The sequence below is a fragment of the Nycticebus coucang genome, chromosome 3 (assembly GCF_027406575.1).
Source record: "Nycticebus coucang isolate mNycCou1 chromosome 3, mNycCou1.pri, whole genome shotgun sequence".
Classification (NCBI taxonomy): Eukaryota; Metazoa; Chordata; class Mammalia; order Primates; family Lorisidae; genus Nycticebus; species Nycticebus coucang.
Genome location: NC_069782.1, coordinates 131,331,598 through 131,353,329, shown reverse-complemented (window position 1 = coordinate 131,353,329; position 21,732 = coordinate 131,331,598). Strand labels below are relative to the sequence as shown.

General features: G+C 49.1%; 1 protein-coding gene across 6 annotated transcripts; it reads right to left on the bottom strand.

Annotated features, from left to right (window-relative positions):
- Nucleotides 1-962: 962 nt before the first annotated feature.
- PPRC1 (PPARG related coactivator 1) lies at nt 963-21,059 on the bottom strand. Of its 6 annotated transcripts, none has more exons than XM_053583017.1 (14): nt 20,846-21,059; nt 14,663-14,851; nt 13,626-13,772; nt 13,405-13,506; nt 10,316-13,187; nt 9,971-10,024; nt 7,587-7,644; nt 6,729-6,799; nt 4,675-5,398; nt 2,260-2,406; nt 2,105-2,171; nt 1,872-1,993; nt 1,481-1,632; nt 963-1,215 (listed from the first exon to the last, which is right to left on the bottom strand). In XM_053583017.1, the coding sequence occupies exons 1-14, from the start codon at nt 20,996-20,998 to the stop codon at nt 1,112-1,114; spliced, it is 4,962 nt and encodes a 1,653-aa protein (XP_053438992.1). In that variant the 5' UTR covers nt 20,999-21,059; the 3' UTR covers nt 963-1,111. The 6 variants fall into 6 exon arrangements, with proteins under 6 accessions (XP_053438992.1, XP_053438994.1, XP_053438993.1 ...); XM_053583019.1 differs by having other exon boundaries at nt 2,105-2,165; nt 20,846-21,000; XM_053583018.1 differs by having other exon boundaries at nt 6,729-6,796; nt 20,846-21,000.
- Between the last annotated feature and the right edge of the window lie 673 nt (nt 21,060-21,732).

Sequence of the window (21,732 nt, the reverse complement as noted above, 5' to 3'; positions counted from 1 at the left end):
GGGTTCAAACCCGGCCCCAGCTGAACTGCAACCAAAAAATAGCCGGGCGTTGTGGCGGGCGCCTGTAGTCCCAGCTACTCGGGAGGCTGAGGCAAGAGAATCGCTTAAGCCCAGGAGTTGGAGGTTGCTGTGAGCTGTGTGAGGCCACGGCACTCTACCAAGGGCCATAAAGTGAGACTCTGTCTCTACAAAAAAAATAAATAAATAAATAAATAAATAAATAAATAAATAAATAAATCTCTTCCTAGACCAGAATCTCAGGCCCCAACCTGGGAAGTCAGAATCTACCTTCTAAAAGATCTCCACGGCTGGGCAGGGTGGTTCTTGCCTGTAATCCCAGCACTTTGGGAGGCTGAGGTGGGTGGATTGCCTGTGCTCCCCGGTTCAAGATCAGCCTGAGCCAGAGAGAGACCTCCCCTCTAAAAATAGCTGGGCGTTGTGGTGTGCGCCTGCAGCCCCTCCCAACTACTTGGGAGGCTAAGCCAAAAGAATCACTTGAGCCCAAAAGTTGGAGGTTGCTGTGATGCTGTAAGCTATGACACCACAGCATTCTACCAAGGATGACAAAGTGAGATTCTGTCTCAAAAATATAAAAATAAAAATAGAAAAGATCTCCACATGATTTGAGTGCCCTTTCATGTTTGAGAAGCACTACCCAAGATGACTGATTTCACAGACAATATACCTGAGGAGCCAACTTTCAAATCCAGTATGATTTTATACCTGACCAGAGGGAGGCATGTCCCTGGTTGTATTCAGATGAGGAAAAGTAAATGCATTTGGCATTTTCCCCATAGAAAGAAGTACAACGGCACTTGAAAGTTCTCTGCAGTTTATTAGTCTGCATAGTGACTTAGATGTTTCAAACACTGGGTGAACCCCTCAGCTCCACCCATCTCACATAGGAATGCAAGTTAACTTGTTTCAATACCTGTTATAAAAAACAAATACCTCTTAAAAAATCTGATTTAACATTTTTTATTTCACTTTTTTCCATTTCTTTATAAAACAGTCATCTCCTCACTAGCAGCTCTCTCCCCTAGAGTGGGGGAGGGGGGTGGAGGAGGTTGGGCACCTCCAAAGAAAAAAGGGGTGGGGAGAGGGCCCAAGGTTACCTCCGGAGGTTCTTCTGGGCCTGTTTCAACAATGTGTCAAAATCAAGAGAATCAAATTTGCTCTTTACAGGTGCAGGGTCAAAGTCTTCCCGGTTGGAATCTAAAAAGGTAAAGAGAAATGTCAAGGTATCTGACCATATTTTCCAAGCAAAGGATCCTCACATAGCCAGCCATCTTCCATTCCAATATAATGGAGATAAAATTGCCCTGATTTTTAACTCAGAACCTCCATTTCTCCTTTCATCCCATCCTTTGGGTTCTCTGTGTATTGAGATAAATCTGCCTAACCCCACTCTCTAAGGGCTGGGAACCTTTCTGGGAAGGGGATAATATATGCCAAAGCCTCAGCCCTTTACTGCACTCACCAAGATCAGAATAGCTTCTCTTGCAGAACTGCCTGCGGCCCCCAAAGCAAAGATCAAAGGGCTGCTCATCTGCTTGCCGCAGCTTATGGCCACTCTCGATGGCTGCAAATGCCTCCTCAGCATATCGGTAAGTGACGAAGCCATAGTTGTCACTGGTAAGAAGGGTGGGAGAGGATGAAGCAGAGGCTAGGGTGGCCATCTGGGTACATGCCATGAAGAAGGCACAGCACTCTAGGTATGGAGGTATTTCTTCTCACTCCCAAATAGCCAACCCTCTGCAGAAATGAAGGTGCCCCATATTGGCCAGCACACCAGAGCAAAGAGGAAAGACAGAGAAACATCAAGGTAGATGAATGGAAACAGACATCTTGCCCTTGGAGCCCAAGCTTACCCCTGGACACGGAAGTGGATAGTGCATTCCTCAATTTCTCCAAAAACTGAGAACCTCTGTTTCAGCTCTGAACGAGTCATACGCCCAGGTATCTTCCCAATGAAGACTACCCTTCTCTCTTCCTATATTGGAAATTAAAGAAAATTGACATACAGTACCTGCAGCTATAGACAGCTCTCTGAGCCCAACTCAGGTGTAAGCCCCCTTCTCCCATGACCTATCCCTCCACTCACTATTGCACGCTCCTTCTGTAGTACCCTCTGCCTTTGGTAATGGTCATGTGAACGGTAAGAACTGTACCTGACAAGAGAAGGTGTCATCAGCCCCTAATGAAAGACAATGCATGCCTCAGAACTCTCAGGCATTGCTTCCCTTAACATGTGCTCACCTCCGCCTCCTGTCACTTCTCCTGCGGGGGGAAGGGGAGCGAGAACGACTTCGGGAACTGGATGGTGAGGATGAGGAAGATGAAGATGATGAGGATGAAGAAGAGGAAGAGCATCTTCGAGAACGTCCAGAGGAACTGCAGCTGGACCTGGTGAATAAAAGCGCATGCAGGAATGCTGGGAGTAGTGCAGGTATATCCCATTTAACTCACCCAGGCCCCAGCCCTGCCTCTCTGTTAGGAAGCTGAGGGCCAAAGATAAAGCAGAGCATAGGTGCTCTGTAAGAACTATTTTTCTTCACAGATGAACTGAGGCCCTGTGTGAAACTTTTGAGATGTACCTGGATTGTTTTGGACTATTTTGGTAAAGATCATATTTATTTTCAATTGTGCAATTACAAATTGAAAAATGTATTATTTTTCTTTTTTTTTTTTTTTTTGAGACAGTCTCACTTTTTCACACCTTGGTATAGAGTACCACAGTGTCATAGCTCACAGCAACCTCAAACTCCGGGGCTCAATGATTCTCTTGCCTCAGTCTCCCACATAGCTGAGACTACAGGCACCCGCCACAATGCCCAACTATTATTATTTTTTCTTTTTTGAGACAGTCTCACTTTTTTGCCCTCGGTAGAATGTCATGACATCACAGATCATAGCAACCTCAAACTCCTGGGCTTAGGTGATTCTCTTGCCTCAGCCTCCCGAGTAGCTGGGACTACAGGCGCCTGCCACAATGCCCGGCTATTTTTGTTATTGTTGTAGTTTGGTGGGAGCTGGGCTTGAAACCACCACCCTCAGTATATGGGGCCGGCGCCCTACCCACTGAGCCACAGGGGCCACCCAATACCCAACTATTTTTAGAGACAAGATCTCACTCTGGCTCAGGCTGGTTGGTCTCTGAACCTGTGAACTGAAGCAATTCACCCATCTCGGCCTCCCAAGTGCTGGGATTACAGGCATAAGCTACCACTCCCGGCCAGAAAAATATTATTCCTAACCATAAAAAAATTGAAAAACACTTAATAGGGCAGCACCTGCGGCTCAGTGGGTAGGGCGCCAGCCCCATATACCGAGGGTGGTGAGTTCAAACCCGGCCGCGGCCAAACTGCAACAAAAAAATAGCCAGGCGTTGTAGCAAGTGCCTATAGTCCCAGCTACTTGGGAGGCTGAGGCTAGAGAATCACCTAAGCCCTGGAGCTAAAGGTTGTTGTGAGCTGTGATGCCCCAGCACTCTATTGAGGGCGATAAGTGAAACTCTGTCTCTAAAAAAAAAAGAAAAGAAAGGGGTGGCACCTGTGGCTCAAGTAGTAGGGCGCCGGTCCCATATGCCAGAGGTGGCGGGTTCAAACCCAGCCCCGGCCAAAAACCACAAAAAAAAAAAAAAAAAAAAAAAGAAAAGAAAAACACTTAACAGATCAGAAAGAAGAAAAAGAGATACTCAGGGAGATAAAGGCCTGGGCCCTATGTCTCACAACCAGTTATCTGTGGTGTGGGGCCAGACCTAGATCTCTAGGTTATTACTGTACCCCTACCATGTCTCATAGAATACTGTGACTCTGGCATAACAGGAGATGTGCTGCGCTAGATCAACAGTAGGAGGCATTTCTATTTATTTATTTATTTTTTTTTTTTTTTGAGACAGAATGTCACTTTCTCGCCCTCAGTGGAGTACTGTGGCATCATAGCTCATGGCAACCTCAAACTCTTGGACTCAAGCGTTTCTCTTGCCCCAACCTCACGAGTTGCTGGGACTACAAGTGCCTGCCTGGCTATTTGTAGAGGCAGGGTCTTACTCTGGCTCAGGCAACCTATCCGCTTTGGCCTCCCAGAGTGCTAGGATTACAGGTGTGAGCCACTGCCAGGCCCAGTGGAAGCCATTTTTAAAGATTTGTACCATTGCCAACATCCAAGAATTCTTCATTAAGTGGGAAAACTGGGGTCTGTTATTGAAAAAAAAAGATGCTGCCAGGAAATAGAAGAGACTATAGTTAACACCCAAAGGAACTACCCCAGACACTTTGCTCAACAGATGATTAAGGGAAGAACTATCTTCCATTAACAATTAACCCACTAACCCACACAGCACCAAGAAAATACCATAAATGAGGACTGATACGATGTGTGAAAATATCAACATGGTCAAGACCAAATGCTAACTGTCTCCTAAAGCAGGTCTCAAGGAAGCAGAAGAGCTCAGGAGATACCCCAAACTCCAACGAGGGATAGAAGCTATCATCTCACAGCTTGCCTCCTTCAACAATCCAGGAAAGGAATGAAGACAAAAGCCAAAGACAGAAATAGAAGCCTTAGTGACTGAAAGTACCAAAGACAAACTGTAAGAGCTTTAAAAGTAAACCGCAGAAGAGTACATAAACTTCCTAAATGGAGAGGACCTAAAGGGCCATCAGAGCTCACCTTCGCCACCTCTTGTGTGGGGGGGAGAGGGACCTGGACCGGGATCGGGATGAGGAAGACGACGATGAGCATGAAGAGGAAGATGCTTCGCTGGTCCGGTTGGACCCAGAGCTGACAGAACGGCTGCTGTGGCCGCGGCGGCCCTGCCAGCCCCGGCTTGGGGGGCTAGCTGACCTGCAGGCTTTTCGGTAACAGCGCACTGACCGCTGCTTAACTGAAGGGTCAAGGGGAGTTCTAGTGTTCATGTCATTCCGGCAGGGTGAGGCCTCAGGGGACAGCAAAGCAGATGGGGCAAGGCAAGGTGCTGAGGGATCTGCCTGTTCATCGCTAGTCCTGTGATCAAGTGGTTCCTGGGAGGCAGGTATGCAAGGGGGCAGGGGGACAGCTGGGCCCAGGGACAAGACCGGTTTGATGGTGATGTCCTGATGGCGTTTGACGTTCCATCGGGAGCCCACCTCTGGAATGACTAGGGCAGGCGTCTTTTTTGGGGGTGTCCTGCTTCGGACACAATAGTCATGGTCCCCAGAGCCCACATGGACTGGACTAGGGCCATGGACCCCTTCTTGGAGGCGGACTGCAGCTGGATGTTTGGCCTCTGTAACTCCTTCAGGCTTCAGGGTTCCCTCCTGGGCGGTGGACTTAGGAGATTTGGCTTTGGCCAGCAGTGAGACAGCAGCCAGGGGCTTCCATAACTGGTGGGGAGGGGTAGCAGGAGGGGTGAGCCCTGTTGAGCAGGAGGGAGGATGGAGATAGCAGGATGAGATCTGATTCTACACTTCCAAATACTGTGTATATAGGTTCCAGAGAACCCCATCTTATCTCACAAAGTACACCAAGCTCCTTTCCCCATGTTTCCCTTCCAGGGGATCAGCAAAAAAACCTAACCAGCTGAACCCTTCATCTTCTCACTACCAAACCTAGCTGGTGATCAGGTCCTAACTGGTCTAACACTCCATTCTTAGACTCACCCCTTCCACCCTACAGTGCCTGACTTCTAGGCTGCATCTTGCCTGGACTCAAGCAATCACCTTCTCATGGTCTCCCTGCTTCTGGCTTTGTGCCCATCTACCTGTCTTTTCCATTTCTGCTAGGTAGAGCACCTGAAAACCAATTTGGTAAAGCTTTTTCAATTGCTTCGTCAATATCAGATAAAGTCCAAACAGCTTGACATGGTATTCAAAGTTCCCATAATCTGACCTCCTATCCACCATTCCAGTTTTATCTCTTCCTTTAGCTCTGCCCACCACCCTGATCCCACTACACTGCAATCCAGGGGTCCTCAAACTACAGCCCACAGGCCACATGAGGCGGTGTGATTGTATTTGTTCCTGTTTTGTTTTTTACTTCAAAATAAGATATGTGCAGTATGCATAGAAATTTGTTCATAGTTTTTTTTTTTTGTAGAGACAGAGTCTCACTGTACCGCCCTCGGGTAGAGTGCCGTGGCGTCACACGGCTTACAGCAACCTCTAACTCTTGGGCTTACGCGATTCTCTTGCCTCAGCCTCCCGAGCAGCTGGGACTACAGGCACCCGCCACAACGCCCGGCTCATAGTTTTTTTTTTTTTAAAACTATAGTCCGGCCCTCCAATGGTCTGAGGGACAGTGAACTGGCCCCCTGTTTAAAAAGTTTGAGGACCACTGCTCCAGTTGAACCAAGCCACTCGTAATTACCCCAAACACGTGGCTGGCTTTGTATCTTCAGATCACTCCAGTTGCTCCATCTTCCTAGAATGCCCTGTCCTTCAAATCTAACACCTGACTGATATCAGTGATTTTCTCGAGCTTCAGCTTAGGAAATTACCTTCTACACAACTGTTCCCTAACTGTCCCCTTTCATATCTCCCTATAAATCACAGACTTCTTTAACATACTACCACAGATACTAACCATGCTCATTTGTTTACACATCTATACCCTAGGCTGTGAGTACCTTTAAGGATGGAGATCATATCTCTGTATCCTCAACGCCTACACACTCTTAATGCAGAGGAGACTCTGTAAATGTTGCTGCATAATCTAACCATAGGCAGTGTTCCCCACCCTGAACCCACCTGCTACGTTGGCCAGTTCTGGGGCTTGTAACCGGTCTAGGGGCCTCTTCTCCTGGGGAGTGTCAACGCTGCTGGCAGGGGGGGAAAAGGGAAAGCCTGATTCATTGCCTCCTCAATATCTTGTACATATGCTTTCCTCACAAAGCAATAGGAGAGGGGTGCGGCAGAGAAGAATAGGACGCACAAATGCCCCCATCTTCCTCCTCCTGAACAAAAAGGGTCCTTATAACTAAACTGTAGATTGGGTCTCAACTCAGCTCTCCCCAATTCCAGGAGGCAGACTGGCCATAACCTTTAATAACCCCAACCTCCTTCACATCAAGAGCATCACCTGCTCAGCCCAGACCAACCTGAAACCAATATGGAGGGTAACCTGCTTGGCAGAATAGAATGGGGTACCATGAACATGAAAAATGAAAAAAGGCCTCTCAGTGCTGGGAGACTAGGGAGCAAAGAGGTCCAGCTTGCCAGTGCCCACCAAGGAGTCAGGGGAGTCATAGCCATTAACATCTTCCCCAACTTCAAGATACACCATCACCAGCATTGAGTAAGCTTCTTTGTTAAATGAAGAAAAGAAATCCCCAAAGGCATGACTTGTCAGAAGAAGATAAAAGACACCTCTGGGGTATTCAGAATCCCTAACTGGAATTAGCTAGAGGGCAGTACACACCCTCCCACCTTATCCCCTAAGACAGTGCCCAGTAGTAATGGGGAGAACAGGGGATGGGGAAGCAGGGAAAAACTCTAGAACTGACTAAATGTCCCTACAACAGAGGCATCCAGATGATGGTCCTGAAGTGCCAGCCAGCTGCTGACCAACAGCTGTAGGGTAACTCGCTCACATGTCTCCATACTTACCCTGAGTTTCCTACAGCCAAGTTGTCAGCAGGAGCCAGGGGAGGACATTCCTTTTTGGCTGCAAAGAAACCATACTAGTTAAAAGCTCAACCACATGTTCCAGACTAAGGAGACACAGAGGGCTTGCTATGAGACCCAAAGGAGGAAAATCCACTTAGCCTACATATTCCCTGTTAGTCTCTCCCCAAAGAGATCCAGTCTCTGCCAGTGGGTGCCCAGGTACTATTTTTAATCATATCTCTTTTCTGCTCAGAAACACCCACATACCACACTTGAATTTGAGATAGAGTTCAAATTTATAAACCTAGCATTTTTCTACATAACTTGCCTAACTTAACTCCTAGCCTCATAGCCCCATCTTGTCCTAGATATATCTATCACCAACTCAGAATTCATTTCAGACTTTTCTCCCCATTAACACCATAAGATACTTAAGAACAGGACACCATATCCTCTGCAGCACCAAGACCCACACCCTGTACCGAGAACATCCAGCTATTCAGTCCCTTCCAATTGCACCATACACCAGCTTTCCCATGTATTCCTTCTGTGCCCCCCTCTTTTTTTTTTAAGAGACAAGAGTCTCAGGCTTGGTGCCTATAGCTCAAGCAGCTAAGGCACCAGCCACATACACCAGAGCCAGCAGGTTTGAATCCAGCCCAGGCCTGCCAAAGAACAATGACAACAACCAAAAAAAAAAATAGCCGCAGCTTGGCACCTGTGGCTCAAATGACTAAGGCACCACCCACGTACACCTGAGCTGGCGGGTTCGAATCCAGCCTGGGCCCGCCAAACAACAACAGCTGCAACCAAAAAATAGCCGGGCATTGTGGTGGGCGCCTGTAGTCCCAGCTACTTGGGAGGCAGAGGCAGGAGAATTGCTTGAGCCCAGAAGCTGGAGGTTGCTGTGAGCTGTGATGCCACAGCACTCTACCCCAGGGTGACAGCTTGAAGCTCTGTCTCAAAAAAAAAAAAAAAAAAGTCTCTCATAATTGCTAAGTCATGGAAGAAGCCCAAGTGTCCATCAACCCACGAATGGACTAGCAAATTGTGGTACATGTATACCATGGAATATTATGCAGCCTTAAAGAAAGATGGAGACTTTACCTCTTTCATGTTTACACGGATGGAGCTAGAACATATTCTTCTTAGCAAAGTATCTCAGGAATGGAAGAAAAAGTATCCAATGTACTCAGCTCTACTATGAAGCTAAATTATAGCTTTCACATGAAGGCTATAACCCAACTATAGCACAAGACTATGGGGAAAGGGCCAAGGAAGGGGAAGGGAGGGGGGAGGTTTGGGTGGAGGGAGGGTAATGGGTGGGGCCACATCTATGATGCATCTTAGAATGGGTACAGGCAAAACTTACTAAATGCAGAATACAAATGCCCACATACAGTAACTAAGAAAATGCCATGAAGGCTACGTTGAACAGTTTGATGAGAATATTTCAGATTGTATATGAAACCTGCACATTGTACCCCTTGATTGCACTAATGTACACAGCTATGATTTAACAATAAAAATAAATAAATTAGGGCGGCGCCTATGGCTCAGTCGGTAAGGCGCCGGCCCCATATACCAAGGGTGGCGGGTTCAAACCCAGCCCCGGCCAAACTGCAACCAAAAAACCAGCAGGGCGTTGTGGCGGGCGCCTGTAGTCCCAGCTACTCGGGAGGCTGAGGCAGGAAAATCGCTTAAGCCCAGGAGTTGGAGATTGCTGTGAGCTGTGTGAGGCTATGGCACTCTACCGAGGGCCATAAAGTGAGACTCTGTCTCTACAAAAAATAAATTAATTAATTAATTAAAAAAAAAAAAAGAAGTCTACTTTGTCGCCCTTGGTAGTGCCACGGCATCATAGCTCACAGCAACCTCAAACTCTTGGACTCAAGTGATTCTCTTGCCTCAGCCTCCCCAGTTGCTGGGACTACAGGTGCCAGCCACAACGCCTGGCTATTTTTAGAGGCGGGGGTCTGGCTCTGTCTCAGGTTGGTCTCAAACCTGTGAGCACAGGCAATCTACCTACCTGCCTCTGCCTTGTTCTTTCTGCCTTTATTCACAACACACACATTCTCTCTATAAAATCCTATCTTCCAAGGCACAGCTTGAGAGCTACTTCCTTCTAGAAAAACGTCCCTAAATATTCCAAACCTATTTGGGTCTCCCTGTCTCCTCTTCTATAGTACTTGTCTCGTTGTACAACCACTGCCCCTGATTAGATTACTGTTGCAGTTGAATCTTGTCTCCTCATCCCAATTAAGGGGCTGCTCTAGTGGCTAACACTGCCCTTCCCCTTCACCCCAGTTTAAGCAACTAAGGGTTGGGTCCAAAGAATTAGAAACAAAAAAAGAGTTGGAGCAAAATCACCCAAATTCCCTCACCTTCTGATTTTTCAAACTGCTCCAGCAGACTGGACAGGTCCGATGCCTCAATTCCTGTAGAGGCACACAACATAGGATTAAAAACCAGCCCCTATCAATTGAGTACACAGGTCCCAGAAAGTCCACAAATCCCCTCACTTTGCCCTTTCCACTAACTCTGCCTACTGTATCAGCAACCTAGGCAGCAGCACAGAGCACTAAAGGTCCAAGCAACCCTAGAGCTCTGCCTCTCAAGAACCTCCAAGGAAATCAAAGGCCAGCTTTATCTGAATTGGTTATCCTGTGTCTATGGGGCCAGTCAACCCTTTACCCTTCTAGAGACCAAAAGAAGTGTGTGCTACTCACCAATCTCACTGATGAAAGCCTGTACCACATCTTCAGGACCATGGGAACATGGGGTAGGCAGGAAGGAGAGTTTCCTTAGACGGGCTGGGTGGACAGCTGGGAGCCTGGGGACAGTGCTCTGCCTTGGTGTGGGAATAGCCTTGGTAGCAGGAGAGGGAGGCTTCTCCCTGGGCCTGGTCTCCTGGGTCTCAGGCTTTGACCTCTCTGATGCATCTTCCTCAATAGCCACACTTTCAGCAGACACACAGCACAGATTCTTCATCCGGGGGCTTTGTACTGGGGAGGATATCTTATGTTTCACATGGGGAGATGCAGGCATTGGCTTGACCTCCACCTTGGTAGGCTCTACTTGTGAAGCTCCGTGGCCAGCCGGCCCAAGACTGAGAGGTGGAGCCATTGGCACAGGAAGTACATTTTCAGGAGGGCCAGCTAGAATGCCACTGATCTCCTTCTTAGATGGAGGAACAGTTCTTCCAACAGAGGTTGGAGGCAAAGGAGGTGGAGGAACAGCAGACCAGAACGGAGGATGTTGTGGCCCTGGGCCCCATACCAAGGGCCCATAGGTACAGCTGGAACTATAAGGTAAGACTGGAGCAGGAGGAGGTACCCAAGGCACACTGCAAGTGGGGGGCACAGCATAGGCACCAGGAGTACCAGACACTATGGGCACTGGTGGTGGTGGGGGCAGACAAGGATAGCCAGAGGGTGACACAGGGGGATAACAAGGCCAGGGTGGCACAGGGACATAGTGAGTATAGGGATCAGGGAGCACTGGCCCCATAGACACTGGTAGAGTAGGAGGCTGTAAGGGAGATGGAGGCAGACTAGGGGGCATACCCAACCCACCGGGAGGAAAAGGCAGAGTAGGCATGGCTGCAACAGGGGACATGGACTGTAGAGGAGGGGAAGGTCTCGTTAGGTGTAGCATCTCTTGGCATGGCACCTGCTCAGTGGGATTTGAAGCTATAGGTTTGTCTGCAGGTGGCTCAGGACTAGGAGAAGCAGGGCTGGGACCCATGGGTCCAAAGGATGCCTCAGGGGGAGCTTCGGGACTTCTCTGCAGAGCTGTCTTCTTGGCTGGGGCTGGTGGGAGGACAAGACAAGGGATGTCTGCCAGCCCTGTGGGGGTCTCTGGAAGGCTAGGCCACCTCCCATCTGGGGGCTGGGGACTCCTCTCTTCTGCCTCTGCTTGGCGTTGCTGCCTTCGTCTCCGGTACTCAGATAGGCTAAGAGGCCGAGGTCTGGCTTCCTGGGCTGTGACAATAGCACTACTTTCTACCTTCAGAGGACCCACAATCTCCTTGACTTCAGGGATGACCTTTGGAGAGTCCAAGGACTCTGAATCCAGAAGGAGCTGTGGGGCTGGACTGCCTTGGGCTGATGACACTGCACCACGTCTGGGATCAGTTGGTCTGGATTTAATTAACACAGGGTCAACTGGAGCCAAGTCACTGGGAACAGGGTCGACTGGTGCTGGATCAGATGGGGCAGCATCAACTGGTGGCAAGTTATCTGAAATGGAAACTTCCACTGCAGGGTCAACTGTTGCTGAGTCAGCCAGAACTGGGTCAATCAGCACTGGGTCAGCTGAGAGAGGGTCAACCAGCTCTGAGCTGACTGAAGTAAGCTCAACCAACACAGGGTCAACAGGTGCAGGGTCAGATAAAACAGAGTCAACTGCAGTGGGATCAGCTTCAACAGAGTCAACTGGCATAGAGCCCACTTGGGCAGAGTCAACCAATGAGAGACGGGCTGGGACATGATTGGCTTGGACAGTGTCAACCAGCTTGGGGTGCAGATTTAAAGGACTTTCTTTAGAAGGACTACCTTGTCTACCACTTCTCTCCAAGTTCTCTGAGCTAGGCTTCTCCAAGGCGGCTGCCCAGGCCCGAGCCCAAGCCCGGGGCTTCCCCCTACCCTGTAAAGGCCCAATTTCTCTCTGAAGTTGCTCCTGAGGCTGTTTCTGCAAGTTGCCTGCCTGAGAAAGTCCTTCTGTAGCCACAGTAGACTGTCCACGAGAGGATGACCTCAGCCTCCTGGTATAGCTTTCCACACAGGCTGCTGGCTGCTCCTTGTTCTTCTTCCTCCTGCCCTTTCGAGCTCTCTGGCAACCCAGCCCTCCATTGGCAGGTGGGTTCTGAAGCCCCTTGGGTACCACTGGCTCCATGACCTCCCTGGACTCCAACAAAAAGGCCGAGTCCAGCTTTTCCTCTGAGTCCAGTAATCCCTCTTTTTCAGGGCAGAGGGTTACCTTGGGCAAGGCAAGGTCTGTCTCTGACTCCAGCGTTGGCATGAGAAGCTGCAAGGCAGGACTAGTCTCTAGTGAGTCATCCAGAAGCACAGACTGGGGTCCAGGAGGCATCTGCCGCACCACAACTGGGATCTCCAGATCATCACCAGCTGTGGCTGCCTGCCCCACTATTTCTAGCACCACACAACCCTCAGGCAGTGTCAAATCATCTGGCTGCTCCTGAAGCTCATCCTCAAGTGATGTCAGGTGGGTAAGGTTGGGCAGGCAATATGGATGCATGGCACGCACCAACTCACTCAGGGAGGAGATGCTCTCATCGCCAGTTGCTGGCACTACCATCTCTGCTGCTATTGGTTTATCTTCTTCCTCAGGGCAAGCCAGATGCATGGGGAAGTCTGAGATACTGCTCACAGAGTTGTCAAGCTCCCCAGCCAGAATCTGGCCATTGAAGCTGGCCACATCCTCCTCTTCTTCTCCATCACTACGCTGCTGGGGAGGAGGGGATTGTCCCCAACGTGGTCTTGATCTTGAGGGTCTCCAACTAGGAAGCTTGGGGGAAGAGGTCTCCAGAAAAGAGGGTGAGGAAAAGTCCCAAGGGGGATCTGTGAGAGACATTTCCACCTGCAAGAGAGAAAAGAAGCATCAGAAGGGCGGCGCCTGTGGCTCAACGTGTAGGGCGGCGGTCCCATATGCCGGAGGTGGCGGGTTCAAGCCCAGCCCCGGCCAAAAAAAAAAAAGAAGCATCAGAAGGAATTTTCTTCGGCAAAGTATGTTCCAGACCTATTCCCACATACTTCTCCCACCGGGAAATTCCTGAGGACCCCTAGATCAGGCTTACCCCACTCACTCTACTGCTGCCTGTGTTGGGCCCCAGTGAGTCAACTGGGGTGATGAGATCACGTTCTGGAGGTGTCCGAGAAAGCGTGAGTAGCTTGTGCAGCTAAGAGACAAAGAAAGACCTGAGATCAGTTTGTGCTTCAGACCTATGTGAATAAGCCCACAGACATGATCTACTCTTTGAACCAACCACATATCCCCTTTCCCTGGTTCCATACTCACAGAGGAGCCCTCCCGAGGTGACACAAGCAGCTCTGAGTCAGGAATGCTGTCAAATGGAGACAGGTTCTCAGAATCTGCATTGTCCAAGATCTCCGTCAGAGCCGTGAGCAGTGACACTTCATTCTGTTCCTCCAGAGATAACCTGGTCTGCTCCAGAAAGACAATGAAAGGTTCTACCAATATTATCTAATGACTTAATAGGCCATTGAGAGGGAGTAGATGCCCAGAGAATGAGTCTCCTAGGCTCACCCCAGCTCAATTAGGCAATGAGAAGAATCTGAGGACCAGGAAGCATCAGTTTCAAGATCGTTTACCATCCATCCATCACCTTTCTAGTGTCAACAGAGACCTCTCAGACTTGAATCTTGAAGTATGGGTTTCACACATTCCCCTACTTTCAGGCAAAAGGTGGGATGCTCAGTGGACAACACTTGGCTAGACTAGAATTGGGCTCAAAAAAAGAGATCAGAACCCTCTGGCCCTGACAGGGGGAACAGCCTTAGACAACAGTCAGGCTAGCCAGGAAATCCTCACATAGGACATAATCTAGTAGCCTACAATCTAATTCCCAGCTACAGATAAAAAAATATACTTCAAGATCAGCGTTTGTGGCTCAAGCAGCTAAGGCACCAGCCACATACACCTGAGCTGACAGGTTTGAATCCAGCCCAGGCCCACCAAACAACAATGATGGCTGCAGCCAAAAAAATAGCCAGGCGTTGTGGCAGGTGCCTGTAGTCCCAGCTACTTGGGAGGCAGAGGCAGGAGAATCGCTTGAGCCCAGTAGTTGGAGGTTGCTATGAGCTGTGATGCCACAGCACTCCACCCAGGGCAACAGCTTGAGGCTCTGTCTCATTAATAATAATAATATACACACACACCCACACACACATACACACTTCAATGGTTCAGGCTGGGGACCCAGAAGCCAAGGTCCTGGGAGAACAGAGCCATACCTAAAACAACTTCAAGGACTTGAGCTAGAGCCTCTTATACAAAGTTCCTCCTGAAGACCTCCAAGTCCAACCCCAACTCACTTCTCCGAGGCTCCCAAAATCCTCAATGAGGGAGATGAGGGAGGCATCCATGTAGCTCTGCATGGTTCCCAGCAGTGTCTCATCCTGTAGCATCAGCTCCTCCATTTCTAGGTCCTTGTCCCTCAGAGATGGGCCTAGCCGAGACAGACTAACAAAGCCAGAATCACTCCCCTCTTCGTGCAGCAGTACCTGGGGCAAAAGAAGGGAGGTGAGAAGGGTTTGTACAGGCCCTCAGGGGACAATTGACTGGTATGAGCCATAAACCAGGTACCCAGCCAACTGATCCAAACTCAGCAATAGACCCTCCCCACACCACCAAACCTCTAGGCTGGCTAGACAGAAAGAAATAAAATCCATGAACAAAAGCCCCAACCGTAGCAGTAGTTTTCAAGGATCTTATAGGCAGAAAAAAGTTTGGACTTCATCCAGAACAGTTGGACCAACAGGAGATTATTAAACTGCAAAGTAAAAATATCAAAAAGACCATGATTGTTCAGAAGTCATCTGCTGGCAGGGGTGAGGGCAAGTCTAAAGGCACACTAAAGGAAAAAGGTCAGCAAGGAGACAGTTTCAGCTACAACCTACCTATCTCAAATCCACTTATGCCTCTGCTCTCTGCTTAGCACATATCCTACCCACTTCAAGAAGATACCCTTGGCTTTCCCAGCCCATCTCTCTTCACAACACTAAATTCACATTTTTCTGCAGCATTCACTTTTCTGGCAATCACATCCTGTACCCATGACATTCCCTGAATCTCTACTAAACTTATTTTTTCTTTTTGAGACAGAGTTCTACTCTGTCATCCTGAATAGAGTGCTATAGCATCATAGCTATAATGAAACGCCTAAGCCCAGGAGTTGGAGGTTGCTGTGAGCTGTGACGCCACAGCATTCTACTGAGGGCAATGAATTGAGACTCTTGTCTCTAAAAAAATTAAATAAATAAATAAATAAATAAATTCCAAGTTCCTTTGGGGCAAATAGTAAGCTTATACTTTTTGATTCCTACAAGGGTTAAAATATTATACTTCCCAGTTATCCATAATGCTCAGCAGTGTCTTTTTTTTTTTGTTTGTTTTTTGTAGAGACAGAGTTTCACTTTATTGCCCTTGGTAGAGTGCCGTGGCATCACACAGCTCACAGCAACCTCCAACTCCTGGGGCTTAGGCGATTCTCCTGCCTCAGCCTCCCGAGCAGCTGGGACTACAGATGCCTGCCACAACGCCCGGCTACTTTTTTGTTGCAGTTTGGCCAGGGCTGGGTTTGAACCCGCCACCCTTGGCATATGGGACGGGCGCCCTGCTCACTGAGCCACAGGCGCCGCCTCAGCAGTGTCTTATACATAGCTGATATTCACACTAACTTCATGCTTTTATTTTGTATTTTTTTTTTTCAGAGACAGAGTCTCACTTTGTTGCCCTCAGTAGAGTGCGGTGGCGTCACAGCTCACAGCAACCTCCAGCTCTTGGGCTTAGGTGATTCTCTTGCACCACAAGAGGTGCACCACAATACCTGGCTATTTTTTGTTGTTGCAGTTTGGCCAGGGCCGGGTTCAAACCCACCACCCTGGGTATATGGGGCCAGTACCCTAGTCACTGAGCCACAGGTGCTGCCTTTTTTTTTTTTTTTTTAATTGAGACAGTCTCACTCTATGTCACCCTTGGTAGTGGCATCACAGCTCACAGCAACCTCAAACTCTTGAGCTTAAGTGATTCTCTTGCCTCAGCCTCCCAAGTAGCTGGGACATCAGGCGCCCACCACAACGCCTGGCTATTTTTTGTTGCAGTTGTCACTGTTTAGCAGGCCCTGGCTGGGCCAGCCTCGGTGTATGCGGCCAGCGCCCTACTCACTGAGTGACAAGTCTTTCTTTTTTTCTATTTTTTTTGAGAAACAGAGTCTCAAGCTATTGCCCTGGGTAGAGTGCCATGGCATCATAGCTCATAACACCTCCAGGTCTTGGGCTCAAGTGATCCTCTTTCATCAGTTTCTCTATTTTTAGTAGATAAGAGTCTCTCTTTTGCTCAGGCTAGTCTTGAACTCCTGAGCTCAAGCTTTCTACCCACCTCAGCCTCCCAGAGTCCTAGGATTACAGGTGTGAGTCACTGATCACTGAGCAACTCCCGGGCTGCAGCTATTTTTGTTTATTGTTTGTTTGTGTAGCAGCCCCAAGCTGGGTAGAAACAACCAGCCCCAGTGCATGTGTGCCTCAGGCACTAATCAATGAGCATGAGCCATGCTTTTATTTTGAAGGCCCAACAGTGTGCCACCCAATCTGTCCATAGTAATTCCAGAGAAGGCTCTCTCTTCCCCACCCCATCCCCAGATAAGAGCAAAAGAAGAGAAAGCTTGGCCAGACCCGGTGGCTCACTCCTGTAATGGTAGCACTCTGGGAGGCCAAGGCAGATGGATTGCTTAAGCTCATAAGTTCGGACCAGCCTGAGTAAAAGCGAGACCTGTCTCTACCAAAAATAGAAAAACTGAGGCAAGAGGATCGCTTGAGCCCAAGTTGGAAGTTGCTGTGAGCTATGACATGACAGCACTCTACCCAGGGGGTCAACTTGAGACTGTCTCAATAAAAAAAAAAAAAAAGGAGAGAAGGTGGCACCTGTGGCTCAAAGGAGTGGGGCGGCGCCGGCCCTATATGCTGGAGGTGGTGGGTTCAAACCCAGCCCCAGCCAAAAACTGCAAAAAAAAAAAAAAGAGAGAGAGAGAAAGCTTAATTCTGTAGCTGGAGAAGCCTGGCTTCTGAGAGCTAGTGACATCTTTAGCTTCTTCTATCAGGCACAGAGCAGCACACCCAGACCTGTCAAGACTGTAGGCATGAACAGGGCCAGAAGTAACTAGAATGGCACTGGTGAGAACAGAACAGAGCCATGAGTATCTCTACTACGATAGTACCCCTGTCCTCAGGGGATATATTCCAAGACCCCCAGTGGATGCCTAAAACTGCAGAGAGTACTGAACCCTATATATACTATGGTTTTTTATATGCATACACACTCATGACAAAGTTTAACTTTTTTTTTTTTTTTTTTTTTTTGTAAAGACAGAGTCTCACTTTATGGCCCTCAGTAGAGTGCCGTGGCCTCACACAGCTCACAGCAACCTCCAACTCCTGGGCTTAAGCGATTCTCTTGCCTCAGCCTCCCGAGTAGCTGGGACCACAGGCGCCCGCCACAACGCCCGGCTATTTTTTTTGGTTGCAGTTCAGCCGGGGCCGGTTTGAACCCGCCACCCTCGGTATATGGGGCCGGCGCCTTACCAACTGAGCCACAGGCGCCACCCAGATTAGGCACAGTAAGAAATTAACAATAACTAAAAATAGAACAATTATAACAAAACACTGTAATAACAGTTATGAATGAGAGAATGTAGTCTCTCAAAGTATCTCATTGCACTACACTCACCTATTTTCAGACCATAGTTTGACCACCGTTAACTGAAACCACAGACAAGGGAGGAACTATTGCATAAGAAACTTGAGACAAAGGCCCAAGAACAGGATCAAACACAGACCAGCCAAACACCTTCCTCCCCCTCTGCAGCAAAGGGAAACTCTACCTCTTCCAAAAGAAAAATTCACACCCTCCTCCACCACCACCACCCTCCCACACACACACATATACACCCTCCTAATAAAGCTGCAGAGTTCCAATACCCAGAAAAAGGAAAGGCTGGTTAGGGACACTAAGGAGGCCAGGCCCAGAGATGAACTGAAAGGTGGCAGGTTTTAGGCACTAACCCCTCCCAGGCCTTCACAATCCTGTAATTACAACCAACAACTGAATAGCACCTGGCACAGCAAATTCCTGGATGTGCAAGGAGGATGCATTTCTACTTGCCCGCCACCTACCCACCAGAGCCCTGACCACTAAGCTGAAATCTTCAGATGATACCATCTTGACAAACTATTCATCTGTACTTCCATTCAGAAACACCCACCCCTTACCTGACATCAGCCACCCTTCAATCCCCAAACAGCACAGTTCCCAGAATATCGAGATCATTCAAGTACTAAGCTCAGGGTAAAAGTGAAGCAGCTACCAGTAGCTCTAAACGTCAACAAACTCCCAACTGGATCTCCCACAACAATCTTGTCCCTCCAGGTTTCAAAATCAGCCAGAACTTTCAAATGCACATCTTATCACTTCCTGAGACCCTGAGACCCGCTGTAAATCCCTTCAATGGCATATTACTGCTTTTAGCATTAGGTTTAAACTCCTTACGGCTTAAAGGGAGGGGTCCTGATCTTCCCCAGTAGACTATTCTGCTCCACTCACTACTCTGCTATACAGGTTTCTGTTTCTCCAATAAGCCATGTGTTCTCTCTCCCTGAGGCCTTTGCATACTATTCTTCTGAGCAAAGTTTTTCTTCAAGTCTCAGCCTACAATATCTCTTCCCAGACCCTGCAAAGTAGATTACTACCGCCAATTATATAATCCCAAATACCCTGCACTTTCCTTCTGTGCCATTCACCATTATTATCTGTCTATCCTGATTAAAACAAAAGATTCTGGAAGATAGGGGTTATGTTTATGTGATTTACCAGCGTATCTCCTACAACTAAACATAATGGTATCTCAATAACTGCTTGACTGGTCAGCTCACACAACCATCTTTGGTTTGGTGGGGACAATCTCTCCATAAGACCTTCTCCAACCCCAAATGACCACCTAACTTATATCACAGCTGGATTTTGACTCTCTCCTGCTTCACCCCCAGAGGGTGGGCAGCACCAGCCCCAACAGCTATGACCTCTGAGAAAAATGAAGGGGAAGGAATCAGATGCGCCTACCTTCCTGCCTGTATTGGTCTCCTGGATGTGACATTACCAGGTAGCCCAATTTCCACCAAAAAACATACACAAAAAAGTGGTGTCAAAAAACCAGCTAATTTCTTAAGAGAGGTAATAGTTTAAACTGATTCCTACCCACTGCCACCCCAGGTAGCAACGTCTAAGAAACCTTCCACCGAAGACAGTAAAACCAGTAACACTTAAGTATGCAGAACTGAAGGCTGAAAAGAAAGAATCTGACAAAAAAATTCCTCCTTGTCCAATACATGTTCAACTAATGCTGAATAGCTCTCAAACCACCTCCAACTTTTCCCATCCCAGGCAAAAATTCCAGAGAACCTTAAATACGGCCCACCCCAGTTCCTGTGTGAATTCCCAGGAGCAGGCCTTAGCTACCTCCTCAAGAAATATGTTGGGGAAAAAAAAGGGGAAGTGAGAAGATTCTCTTTCCCTTACTTAAGCTTGTCCCAGGTATATGTTGACACTCCCATGCCCCTTGAATCACTAATGAGGTTGAACTGCAGGCAACGAAAACGCCAGGGCCAATGACTCACAACCCACCCCAAGCCGGTCGGACAGAAGCAGCCATAAGCTCACTCTTCTACAGCCCTTCAGCCTCAGCCCTCTAATTTCCCCATCACCCTCCGTCATCCGCAGGGAACAGACTCCTCGAACATCTGGAAAGTCCATCAGTAGAGAGGCGCTGCGGACCCAAGCAGTAGGAGAAAAAAACTCCAGGGCTTTAAGCAAAGTTGACTATCAGCCCCAATCTTCTTGCCCCGGCGGGTGAAGCCCGGGCCGGAGATGGCGGGACTGGCTAAGACACACCCAGTTCCCAGCAGTGCGGCTCCAGGGCTGATAGTAGATGCCCGACTGCCTGGGACACCAGCCACGTGGACATCGCTTCCCTGCCCCCACGTGGACCCGCGGTCCGCGCCCCCCTCCACCGGGAACCCAACCCACGTGGGTGCCCGGGCCGCCTAGAGGGGGAGGGGAAGCAGACAAGTTCTCCCGGGAAAATTGTTCGCCCAACCCACGTGGCTCCGAAAAAGAGAACCGCTGCGCTGGGCAAGAGGAGCCGCACTAAGCATCTTTAGAGGGAAGGTCTTTGACTCTCAAGTCCAAATCCCTGACCCCCCCCATGGCGGGCCATGTTTCCGACACCCGGCTCTGACCTACCGGCGTTCCCCAGAAATGGCCGTAGAGACCCTACCTTTGCCTGCCTTCCCTCAACAAATGGCTTAAGTCTACTTGACCTGACCTAGCTCCTGCGGCCACCCGGCATCAACTCTCAGGCGCTTCCTCCCTCTCCTGTGGCGTCCACGTGTCACCGCCCGGCACACATCTCTTTGCTGCCAGCTGCGGGCCGCCCGCCAGCCTCTCACCTGCTCCCCGCCGCTCACAGCGCCCAAGGTCCCATACGGCGCTTGGCTTCGATTCCCCCAACCGCTGCCGCGGACTCCACCACCGGGGTCTGGGCCGGGGCCCCCACCCGGAGGCGGCGCGACTCCTTCTCTCCGTCCCCGGCGCGCCGCCATCTTGGCCCCTGAACGCCCAGCGCTGCTGGGATCGCTGGCGCCGCCTCGCCCAGCAGATTGTGGGAAAGGAACTACAGCACCCAGGTGACACTTGAAGACTACCGCTCCCAAAAGGCCATGCGGCGAGACCGCTTGTACCCGGGAAGAGGGACCAGGCCTTACGCGAGGATTTCTGGAAGTGGTAGTCGTTTTCCGCAGGGCTTGTCTGGCACAAACTCTAGTAGTGGTTAGAGACAGGGAGACCATCTTGAGGGGCGCGAGACAATAAAAGGGAAGAGTTAACATATTTTATTTTTGTTATTTTAGTTTGTCCAACGGTTGGGACGCTCTTTGTCTGACGTGCTACCTGCTGTGCCTTCATTTCACCTTAATCCAAATGGGTCTATGTTTTGAAACAGCATCCCCTAGTGGGAGCTGACCCTCACCCAGTTCCACACTGCGGCAGTACCGCAAGTTTAATAGAAAAATACCGCGTTCGCGGCTCTCTCTGCTGCCAGTCGGAAGGTTGCCTTGACTTATTCTCATTACCAAATTTATTTCCTTTTTTTGGCCGGGCCTGGGTTTGAACCCGCCACCTCCGTCATATGGGACCGGCACCCTACTTCTTGAGCCACAGGTGCCACCCACCAAATTTATTTCCTGATGCTCCAGCTCTCTTTGCTACTTAGAATACTCGAACCTCAAAACATATCATGCTGTACTTAATCTAGGAAAGACTTTTTGATTATCCCCGC

Coding starts and splice junctions, on each gene's coding strand:
- PPRC1 (XM_053583017.1), bottom strand. CDS start 20,998: ATGGCGGCGCGCCGGGGACGGAGAGAAGGAGTCGCGCCGCCTCCGGGT. Junction 13,188..13,404: donor GCAGCAGTAGAGTGAGTGGG/GTAAGCCTGATC, acceptor TCTCTCTTGCAG/GTGGAAATGTCTCTCACAGA. Junction 1,633..1,871: donor ATCCACTTCCGTGTCCAGGG/GTAAGCTTGGGC, acceptor CCTTCTTACCAG/TGACAACTATGGCTTCGTCA.